The sequence below is a fragment of the Rattus norvegicus genome, chromosome 20 (assembly GCF_036323735.1).
Source record: "Rattus norvegicus strain BN/NHsdMcwi chromosome 20, GRCr8, whole genome shotgun sequence".
In the NCBI taxonomy this organism is placed as follows: domain Eukaryota; kingdom Metazoa; phylum Chordata; class Mammalia; order Rodentia; family Muridae; genus Rattus; species Rattus norvegicus.
This window is the reverse complement of record NC_086038.1, coordinates 13,235,939-13,247,801: the sequence shown is the minus strand read 5'-3', so window position 1 is coordinate 13,247,801 and position 11,863 is coordinate 13,235,939. Positions and strand designations below refer to the sequence as shown.

Genomic DNA, 11,863 nt, shown 5'->3' with positions numbered 1-11,863 from the left:
TGCATTTCTAAATTCTGGTTGGAACAAGGAAAATCTAAATCAAAACCAGGACTATTGAGAAGGGTGTCAGGGTGAAGATCAGGGGATGGTCAGGGAAAAGTGAACCATCTTTATTAGAAGCTTAAGTTTCTGTTTTTAAGAAGTAATCAACAGGGACAGGAGAGATGTTCTTACAGAGGACCAGAACTCAATTCCCAGCAGCCACAGGGCAGCTGACAACTGCCTTTAACTCCAGTTCCAGGGGATCTGACTCAGTCTTCTGGCTTCTAAAAGTACTGCATGAGTGTGATACATTGTTGCAAGACATTTGATCACACTGTGAACCCCTTAGACTATGACACTTACTAAAAAACCAAAACCTGTTTTTAGTTGTGGTGAGGCTTAGCCCTTAGTGCACACCTTTAATCCCCCTGGTTGGAATATAGACGTGCTCTTTAACACCAAACAGTGAAGGTAAAGTTAGTTTGTAGAAGGAAGCATCCATGTTTGAAAGTTTTGTCTAATTGAGTGGCAGACAAAGTGATGAATCAGAGAAAGATTTGATGAGAAGAGAGAGGGAAGGGAAGTACTTGAGAAAACATTACGGAGAAAGGAAGGAGGGAGGAAGTTTTACTGGGACAGTTATACAGAGACAGGTTACAGAGAGAGAACAAGCTAGATGCAGAGGAGATAATGGGCCAGAGAAGGAGCCAGAAGATTAGAACAGATTGCTAAAGTTAGTTTAGGGCCAAGCAGAGCAATTCAGGAGAAACAGAGAGAAGGCAGATTAAGTCAGTCAGCTTGGAGAGGAGTTTGAGCCAAAACAGCTGAGTTGAACCAGCCAGCCAGAGTTCAGAAAGAATAAGAAAAAGTGAGCTTATTCAGCAATGTCTCAAAGGCTGTAAACATTTTAGGCCTAGATAAGACTGTACAGAGGCTAGAAACTTCCAGGACTAGGCCCAGGTTAGCCTAGGTTAGCTGACAGAGGCAGTAAACCTCAGAAATGGCAATTAGAGCAGTAGAATAAAACCCACTTTTTTAATGCATGGCCGTCCATGCAGCCAAAGTACCCATATGCATAAAATAAAAACCAATAAAAGTAAAGTAGCAGACAGAACAAGGAAGAACTCTCTACTGGACTACTCTTGCTAACCTGCGTTTGGTTGCTTATCTTTTTAAGAATGTATCGATGTAACCCAGGCTAGCCTCCAAGTATCAAGCAGCTCACCTCAGTCTCCTACTTGCAAGGGTTACAAGGCTGGACCACTACTGCTCTATCCATCAGCTTTTTTTTTTTTTTAATTTATTCATTTATTATATATAAGTACACTGTAGCTGTCTTCAGATACACCAGAAGAGGGCATCGGATCTCTTTACAGATGGTTGTGAGCCACCATGTGGTTGCTGGGAATTGAACTCATGACCTCTGGAAGAGCAGTCGGGTGCTCTTAACCGCTGAGCCATCTCTCCAGCCCCTCTATCCATCAGCTTTAATCTGTTTTCTATTCAGATACAGTCCTTCGTTGAGTAGGATAAAGAGTGTTTTCCATGCCTATCAACCTGGGAAAGCCTCCTTTGATCTTTCTAAAGTTTCCCTTTCATGTTTCTATTCATTGCAGGTTTCACTCAGTTTAGAAAGAGTGTGTGGGGGTTGGGGATTTAGCTCAGCGGTAGAGCGCTTGCCTAGCAAGCGCAAGGCCCTGGGTTCGATCCCCAGCTCCGGAAAAAAAGAAAATTAAAAAAAAAAAGAAAAGAAAGAGTGTGTGCTTAAGCCCCTCCCAGTTAGCAATCAGGTTCCCTAAGGGTGAATCCTGTGGAGTACTTCGAGGTTTTTCATGACTGTAGGCAGTGGTTCTCAACCTGTGGGTCCTGACCCCTTTGGGGGATCAAATGTCCCTTTCACAAGGATCCCATATCAGATATCCTGCCTATCAGATATTTACAGTCCGATTCATAACGGTAGCAAAGTTAGAGTTATGAAGTAGCAATGGAAATAATTCTAAGGTTGAGGATCACCACAACATAAGGACCTGTATTAAAGGGTTCAGAAGCATCAGAAAGGTTATCATCTATGGGACTGGATGAAGTTTCTACACTATCCAGAACACAAAGGTTTCTAACCATTCACTACAAAGTAACCCTCTTGGGTGAGTACAGAAACGACAGGCAACTCCAAAAGGAAATAAGCAGATCAGATGGAGTCCTCAGGTGTTCAGTCATTGTCTGTCATTGCTGCAGACGGGTGTCTCTCTTTAACAGGATGGATTTTAGCTTTGCAGGTGAGGCTGGAAGAAAACCCATTAAAAACTGGTCCAGATTATACAGAAAAATAGATGACGATGAAGGACACTGAGCCTTCTTTGACCTGAGCGACCTTGTACTTTTGAGAGGGTTGGTTTTGTTTTTCAGTCATCTGTTCTCCAACTACAAATCTTATTTTGTCTTTCTAAGTAGTTGTCAAGAACAGATATATAACTTTGTTTCTTTGTAAGCAATCTGTTTCTTTGACAGACTGTGGAGCCCTTACTGGAAACCGCTACTAAGATAAACCAGAATTCTCGGCTTCAAGGCAGAAGTTTCACAATGAGGCAAAGTCGGAGTTTAAGACAGACAAGGCTTTAACATTCGCTGCTCTTCCAGAGGACGGGAGTCTGGGTCTCAGCATCCATGTTTGGTAGCTCAGAAAGGCCTGTGACTCCAGATCCATGGGTTCTGATACCCTTTTCTATACGCTGAGGGTGCCTTCGCACATGTGATATTCATGAACACATAAACACAGCTACACTTAAACTTTTTAAAAATAAAAATGAATTTCTTTTTCAAGAGGAAAAGGTGATTTCAAGTCCCATGGTGGGGCAGGCAGGCAGGCAGGCACGCGTGCACACACACACATACACACACAGACCCAGGACACCCAAAACACGGGCATTTCATCTCAAAAAAGAGTATGCTTTCCAAGTGCAGTAGAGAACATCTTTAATCCCAACACTTGGAGAGAAAAGCAGGTGAACCTGTGAATTTAGGGTCAGCCTGGTATATACAGAGAGTCCAGTCCAGTTTTTAAAAGGGAAAGGGGACGGAAGGAAGGAAACCAAGTACGGAGGGAGGGAGGGACGGAGGGAGGAAGGAAGAAAGGGAGGAAGGAAGGAAGAGTACAGTTACGTGTCTTCCTGGCTTCTAAAGTTACATTGTTTAAAAGGTGGATATCCATGTAAGGTTGGTTCTAGGACCCCTAGGGATCCCAAATCCAGGAAGAGCGAGTCCCTTCTTTAACATAGTGTGGCATTTACAGATAAGCTATACCGTCTACTTTAAACAGCCTCTAGATTATAATACCTAACTATGTCAAATGTGGCACAAGACAAAGTCATCTGAGAGGAAGGTACCTCAAGAAAATGCCCCCACAAGAAGGGGTTATGGGGAAACCTCTAGGATATTTTCTTAATTAATAGTTGATAGGGGAGGGACAAGCCCACTGTGGGTTTCTGTAAGAAAGCAGACTGAGCAAGCCATAGGGAGCAAGCCAGTAAGCAGCACTCCTCCATGGCCTCTGCATCAGCTCCTGCCTCCAGGCTCCTACCCTCATGGCTTTTGATGATGAACTGTTCTATGGAACCGTGAGTGAAATAAACCCTTTCTTCCTCAGGTTGCTTTTGGTCATGGTACTTCACCACAGCCATGGTAACTCTCACTAAGAGTAAGATTAACCCAATGCAAATGCTTTATAAGCAACCAACACATTGTATTATTTAGGGAGTAACGTGGAGGGGGGGGGAAATCTTTTCAAAATGAGCACAACTTTGAGGAAACTTTTCGATCAAGGTTGGTTGAATATGCAGCGGTGGGACCTATACACGGAGTGCCAACTGTCTCTATGTCTTTATCTCTACTGTCTTTGTGTTATGCTTTGTGAAGTCTCCCACACAAATTGCTCAGTTTCCAGAAAAGGAAGACACTAGAAACTGTCAGATAACATCAAAGCGCTGATATAAATATCTAAAGCCACACCTTCTAGCTCCAGGGCCTGAAGCGAGGAGGCGAGCGCTCTCCAGCAGGGATGTCAAGTAGTCACCGCATTCCAGTTTCACAGACAAAGCAACAGATGACCCCGAGTAGCAGGATAGCTCCCCAGGCCCCAGGACCAAATCAGGGTCTGAGGGTGCTTCCCTGACACTCCAGTTCCCAAGTATATGACATCTACGGGTTACAGGGAACAGCAACAGGATCTTTCTCCACTATGCACATGGCAACGCACCCATGTGCGCATGCGTACGGCAAAAGACAGCGATCCGGAAGTGGACCCTGCTCGGGGTCTCATATTCTGCAGTACTGACTCCAGGAAAACCAGGCTTGCTTCACCGGATTCATGTCATCTGTGCCTCAAAGGAAGCCTAAGGCCTGTCGTTGCCATAGTGCCAGGACTCTGGACTGGCCCCAGACATACTCAGATGCCGTGTAGTAGTGGGCGGGCGCGGCTTGCTGCAGTGTTCTGCTGACCAAGATCGAGGTTAAGTTACTTCAGCCCATCAAAGATCTAAGGAAGAGAGAGGAAGGAGACACCTGAGCTAGGGAGAGCCTTTAGGGGTCACCTACACTGACCCAGTCTGGTCACCAGATGGAGAGCCAATAGAAAGAGTCTGCCAGGAATGTCCTGAGCATAGATTGGCTGCCCTCAGCAGAGGCGTGAGGAGGGTGTTGTCTGCATGTGAACCCTCCTCACGGAGCACCAAATCCAGCGGCCTCTGGAGAACTGCCAGGCTGCTGCCTCCTTTTTCCCATACTGGGGGCAGAGGGCAGGCCATTCGCGTGGGACTTCAGATCCTGCAACTAGCCTCTGGCCATGGCGGGACCTGAGTGGCAGTCCCTGGAGCAGTGCCTGGAAAAGCATCTGCCGCCTGACGATTTGAGCCAGGTGAAGCGAATTCTCTACGGCAAGCAAACTAGGTCAGAGACCCAGAGGCTGAGTTTGGGGCATATGGAGTCACCCAGACATGGGCTGGCGGAGCAAGGGGAGGGTTTCTCAGGCTTTCTCGGATGCAAATGGCTCTGTGGGGGGCAGTGATGAAGAACCCTGTAGGCTCACAGAGGCCACATATCAGGACCGATGAGGGTTTTTAGGGGGTGACTCTTACAAACCGTGTGTTTTCAATGCCCCCAGACTCCCTGCTTCCCTCCAACCGCCCCCGCCATCGCCCACCTTGTGTGGAACAAAATAGGACCGGAAATGAATTTGTCTCTTAATTCTATCTCCAGGGCCAATACTCCTTTCTCTAAGCTACTAGCTTTGACTCAGATCCCAGCTTTCTCCTTGGGGGTCTGTCCAATACCTGCAGCTAGGATCCCCTGAACCACCCTTCCTAGCAGCTTGGAGGTAGAGGAAAGAATACTGGATCAAACTAAGGAAGCTTCCGGACTTTCCAGACAAGAGAATTGGTAGCTCAAGTCTCCTCATTCTAGGCAAGCTCACCAGATTTTTTTTTCCTTTCTTTTTCTTTTTTCCTTCCTTTCTTTCTTTTCTTTCTTTCTTTCTTTCTTTCTTTTTTTTTAGAGTTGGGCATCTGAGCTGGGAAAAAAAAATACCCCCCACCCCACTTGGTCTTTATTTTCAATCCGATTTTCTGGAGCAATCAGAAAGCTGTCTTTAAATGGACTGTGTCCTTGTCCTTTGCTCAAAGCCCGTAAGAGGGTTTTCTAGGCTGTTAGAACAAAATGTGCACTCTGACCTTGCTAATTCTCTGTCCAGTTCTTGCTTATATTGGCCTGCTTAGGCGTTCTCCAGTCTAGCTTGTTTGCTCTCAGGTCACATCCCTCTGGTCCGCATGCCAGGGGCCTTGCGTTAGACCCTTGATCAGCCAAGGATAATTGACTAAATCAATGGTTCCTGGCAATCTCAGGGTTCCTTCGGAGAGGCCCGATCCATTAAATCTACCACAGCAAGTAGATGGTAGAAGAGCTTCACTGGCATTTCATGTCCCCCCAAACCCTCTCTATAATCTGTGAGGGGCTAGACAAACCTAAAATACTCTCACTTTCTAGCAGACTTACAAGATCAGCCAGTCACCTGGGTGGGTGATGTATGTAGCTCAGCGGCCTGCTGGGCATGCCAAAGGCCTGGGTTTCCACAACCTCATGCAAAACCCCCCAAACAACAGCAGCAACACATTAGTCACATGAGCAGTGTTAGAAATGAGGGTCCCTGGCTGGAGAGATGGCTCAGTGGTTAGAGCACCGACTGCTCTTCTAGAGGTCCTGAGTTCAATTCCCAGCAACCACAGGGTGGTTCACAACCATCTGTAATGGGATCCGATGCCCTCTTCTGGTGTGTCTGAAGACAGAGACAGTGTACTTATATGTAATAAATAAATCTTTAAAAGAAAGAAAGAAAGAAAGAATGAAAGAATGAATTGAGGGTTCCAAAGAAGATTTAAAAAACAAAACCAAAAACCAAGCAGGGGTATCTTAGCCCAGTTTCTAGGGATGGAAATTGTTCTGTTTTAAGGGTAAAGTCAGCACGTTATCCTGGGATTGAATGATTGTGTTGGCGTCAGAGGTAAAATCAAGGGGCATTATGAAGAAAGAAACGTTTCCCATAGAAGTACACATTCTAGGTAGGGCTGAGGCCGGGTCAGGGACTACCGAGTGAGAGGAATTATATCAGCATTTGGAGAATCACAGAGCAGGGCAGAACTGTACCGGAGGATACAGTGCTCACCACACTAACCCTGGGGGTTTGGGTCCCAATAGCTGAACAAGTTCCTTTGCCTATTTTCCATTCTTCTCTCGGGTTTTGTTCCCTGATGAACCTTTCACGTTTCTTCCCTTAAGGTGTGAACCTTCGTGCCTGCTTAATTCTTATGATTGGGTGAGGTTTGGCCGTGAATAGACTTTTCCACCGAAGATAGGAAATTATTCTGTCTTTAAGAGACTTTAAAACCCCTCCCACTTAAACTCCTGTTCGTTCTTCTGAGGCAAGCTTGTGCTTGGCTAGTTCCCCAAATCATCCTAGCCCCAGATTTCTTGCTGTGCCCAATACACGGTGGCAACATTTATTAAATATTCACTAAGCGAGAGAGCTACATGAGTGTGTGTTGCCTGCTTACATCGGACAGACAAGACCACCCAGAGGACAGAACCAAGAAGCATTCATTACATTGTCAATCCCTTAAACAATTGTTGCTCACATCTTTTGTTTGTTTTTGTTTTGTTTTGAAACAAGGTTTCTCTGTGCCCTGGCTATCCTGGAACTCCCTCTGTAGACCAGGCTAGCCTTGAACTCACAGAGATCACCTGCCTCTGACTCCCGGGTGCTGGCATTAAAGGCTTGCACCACTCTCCCCCACTCCATCCCAACCCCTGCCTTTTCACTTCTTTTTGCCTAGGACATTAGAGGGACTATTTGTAGCACATGATTCCTGCCCTTTTGTTTTATCATCATCATCATCATCATCATCATCATCATCATCATCATCATCATCATCATTATTGTACTGAGACCCAAACTCAGGGTCTCTTGCATGTCAAGCACAGTTATATAATGTACTGCAGTTGTGTACCACAGTTATATATAATGTACTAGGTCGTCATGACAATTAGGTTGTCCCAAGATAACAGGAGCTTTTGATCCACCATAGTCACAGGGGGCTGACGTACCCCATGCAGTCCCTCACTGATAGAAAACTCAGTGTGTCCACAAGCCTCTAGGTTGCCCAGTGAAACAGGCAGGATGAAGGGAAAGTTCAGGAAGCTGCCATTACGTTGGTAACTTCTGTATCTCTTTGGAAGGACACACAAAACATTAAGAGGGCCGTCTTTGAGGTCTGGAGCTAGAACTTGAAGAAGGCAAGCTTTTCATTTTCTCCCCCTGTGCTGTGATTGCTCGCCCCACAAACTGGCTTCCTTTGTAACGGTGCTCCAGCTTAATAATTTCAAGTACTCATGGCAGAGAGACATCAGAGGATGAGAGAGGAAGTTTCCAGCCCAGGAGGTAGCTGGGGAAGCAGAAGCCTAGAGCTCTTAGGATAGGTCTGTCGCCAAGCTACTAAGGAGGGAGACCCAGGACTGTTTTGGAGCCAGGATGAGAAGCAGCAAGCCCAAGTCTTCCTCCTTGAAACTGGAGGTGAGGAAAGGGAAGCTCTTCACAGCAAGAGTGAGAGGCAGAGGAGTTGACCTCAAGTACGGCAGTGGTTCTCGACCTGTGGACCCTGGGTCCTACATCAGGTCTCCTGCAGATCAGCTATTTCTGTCACGATTCACACGGGTAGCAAAATACCAGTTATGCGGTAGCAAGGAAATACGTTTTTGGTTGGGGTTCGGCACAACATGAGGAACTGTATTAGAGGGTCACAACATTAGGAAGGTTGAGAACCACTGAACTACAGAGACAGACAGCTGTATGCCTCGCGAGACCCCTGAGTAAATTTTGAGGCTGGTTTTCTGAGTTCTGTTCTTTCCTGGGCTATGGTTCCATTAAGTGCCTATCACTTTGTTTTTGTCTTTGTTGTTGGTTTTTTTGTTTTTGTTTTTTTTAGCTTTGATATCAGCAAGTGTGTTGTTTTTCAGAACAATGTATTTTCTTATGTCTCTAAAGATTCAGAGACATTGGTAGGCTTTAGAGTCCGGTGAGGTCCCCTCTCTGGACTCCTAAATGGTGAGTTCTTGTGGCTGTGAGGTCAGGAGGCAAGCCACATTATCCAGGAATTTACTAGAGTGCCCATACCATTTGTAGGAGTCCATACTGACAGCTGGTCACACTCGAGGTCCCGTTAGAGGTTAGGATTTCAGTCTTTCAAATGATGGTGGGTGGGTAGGTGGGGGCACGTATTCATCTGCTCAAGGTGTCCGTGCAGCGTCCCAGACTCCTCTAAACCAAAGCCTTGCCTGGAGCGAAGAGTTGGAACTCTTGAATTAAGCAGCGTAGGGAATGAGGATTTGCAACTTGGCGTAACAGAATGGCGGAGAGATCTTACAGGTGGTAACCATAAAAAGAGATGCAGGAAAATAGATCAGGAAGATGCAAAAACACGCAGCCAAAAGGCAGGTGACCCGGAGGACGGAGCAGGCTGGCCCAACTCCCCTCAGGCCCAAGTGTCTGCAGAGAGCTGGGAAATCTCAAGGGCACAGTCTCACCTCAGGCAGAGGTGAGGGCAGCACCCGACTCTGATGGAATTCAGGAAGGAAGGGGAGATTAGAACAACGGGCGGTCCTGGATGACAGCAGACAGCTATGGGGTGTGATAAAGATGCCCGCCACGGAGCCAGGCTTGCTGTGCCTGCCATCTTCCTGGACCGAGCCCACAGGACGCTCTAGAAGGGTAGGCAGCCTGGCTCCCGAGCCGAGCGCATAGCCTTTTGGGAAACCAGCACACAAAGCCTTTCTCGCTTTGGGTCTGGTCCAGAGGTCCTAAGCGTGTAGCTCCTGGGAAGCTGTGTGGCTGTTTTCACCAAGGACGACTTCCCACAGACTGACACTCACAAGACGGGCCCCTCCACCCAAGGGTGGGAAGACTCTGAGGCGGCACCGCGAGGGGAGGCCAGGTGTGGGCACTGCAGCTATTTCTAATCTGCCTGAGGAAAGGGAGCCTTGAGTGCTTGAAAAGCAGGCTGATTGTCAGGGGCGGAACCCAGCTCAGAGCTGTCATGGAAGCTCCTGGCAGGGGGTGGAGACAGGGGGCTTGGACTGACAGGGCTGTGATTTTGAAAGAAATGTCTCTAAGAGAATGACTTAAAGTAGGAGAGAAATATTATTATTAGGTAATGCCTGTCAGCTTATTTTTTTTTTGATGTGTTCTTGGTATTTCATAATCATTTTGTCTTTAGATGGTAAGCCCTTCCTGGCTCCCGGGCCGTGAACTATGCCCCTCGGGTTTCACCCCAGCCCTGGGCATGCATGGGGCCTCAAGAGGTATTTGCTGCCTGACCCTTGGTCTCTGTGGTAGAAAGTAAATAATCCTCTAATGGTTAGTGATGAACCACCAAGGTGGGCAAACATTTACACTCACACCCTTTCAAACCCACCCAGCGCCCACCCAGCGCTGGGCAGGGACCTATCCGAGAACAAAGCTCTGGGCTACCAGAAACTCAGCATCCTGACGGGCCAAATGTTGCTTTTTCTAGCAGTTTCTGGGCTCCTTCCGGCCTATCTCTTGAGCCCCCTAGCCCTTCCCTGGTAAGGCTGGCCCAAACCCTAGGACCCACACAGCCCTCGGATTCTGGTTCAAAAACATGTTTAGAGCCAATTCCTTCCTGTCTGTGCTGGCCTTGGGAACTTCAGTCTTTGCCCTGACCCTCTGTAACTCCAAACCCCAGCCTGTTGATTTGGAACACCGCCTCCCTTTGCCAGTCCTAGTCAGACCCCCCCCCATTCCCCCACCCCCCCACCCCGGTGTTAGAGTCTCCCAGTTTACTGTCAGTGAAATGTCCGTTCACGTGCCAACCTTACGGCTCTGAAGGTCTCTGAACCCTGTGCTGGAAGCTTCTCAAACAAGATCCCCTACAACTCTTTTTAATCTGATAAAACAACTACAGAGAGGTAGGGGGATTTTTCTTTTCAGTGTTGGATCTGACCCGGGGTTCCACACAAGGTCTGATGCCCCCACCCATCCCCGTGGCAGGGGTTCAGTATATCGGACTCTTTGAAACGTCTTTCTCTTCTCTGCTACCTTTTCAGGAATCTTGATCTGCCCAGAAAAGCTTTAGAAGCTGCCTCAGAAAGAAACTTCGAACTGAAGGGATACGCCTTCGGGGCAGCCAAGGAACAGCAGAGATGTCCCCAGATCGTGCGCGTGGGGCTCGTTCAGAACAGAATCCCGCTCCCCACTTCCGCCCCTGTGGCAGAACAGGTACAGTCTTTCTTTATTATTATTTTTAAACAATACACACACAAATGGGGCTCTGGCTTGTCCCATTGTGCAGTCACTGGCTGGCTGAACTGAGGGTCTGTAGCACCGGTACCTGAAGGGCATCTGGGTCATTCGTCTCTGCCCTTTCTTCTTCCTCCCGATCTTGTCCCCCAGATCTTCTCTTTGTTCTCAGTGCTTGTTCATCCTCCTACCCACCCTTCAGGTCCTTCTGCTATCCTGACCTGAAACGTCATTACCAACTGAGAAAGTGCCCCTCTGATCGAGCATGCTCTCTCCACAGGAGGCTTCCTGGCAAAAGGCCAGCGCCTGCCAGCATGCACTGACCAGTATCATACCTGATTCTTTCTGCTTATCATAAAGCCAGGGGGGCTCACTCTGCCCTCGAGTGTTTACTATTGTGGGATTCCATGTTTGCCAAGAGTTATGCTCAGGTCATGGGAATACGGTAGACATCCCTTTGTTGTAGAGCTAATCAACGTGGTAGCATTTTACAGCTCTCTAAAAGATCTTGTCACAGATGCAGGTGGTTTATTTATCCAGCCTTTCACAGATATTTTTAAAAACAAAACCAAACAGTTTTCCTGGAACTTCGATGGCATTGTCTATTGAGGTTACCTGAGCATACTTGATAATTAATTCTTAAGCGTTTTGCAAGAAACCTTGGGCCACTTGGATCCCAAGCCAGACTGGTCCATATGTATGAAAGAAGAGTAAAAGAACACACACACACACACACACACACACACTCACTCACACACATACTCACACTCACACACACACACTCACATACTCAGACATACACACATACTCAGACACACACACACACACTCACATACTCAGACACACACACACACTCACATACTCAGACACACACACACACACTCACATACTCAGACACACACACACACACTCACATACTCAGACACACACACACACTCACATACTCAGACACACACACTCACATATTCAGACACACACACTCACATATTCAGACACACACACACTCACACTCAGACACATACACAC

General features: G+C 47.2%; 1 protein-coding gene across 1 annotated transcript in view; it reads left to right on the top strand.

The window, feature by feature from the left end:
* The first annotated feature begins 4,785 nt into the window (after positions 1 to 4,785).
* Positions 4,786 to 11,863, top strand: part of Upb1 (beta-ureidopropionase 1) — a 26,324-nt gene continuing 19,246 nt past the window's right edge. The window contains exons 1-2 of the mRNA NM_053845.2: positions 4,786 to 4,923; positions 10,645 to 10,816. Coding sequence (NP_446297.1) covers positions 4,820 to 4,923; positions 10,645 to 10,816 — 276 coding nt within the window. The 5' untranslated portion in view covers positions 4,786 to 4,819. The remainder of the gene's footprint in view (positions 4,924 to 10,644; positions 10,817 to 11,863) is intronic.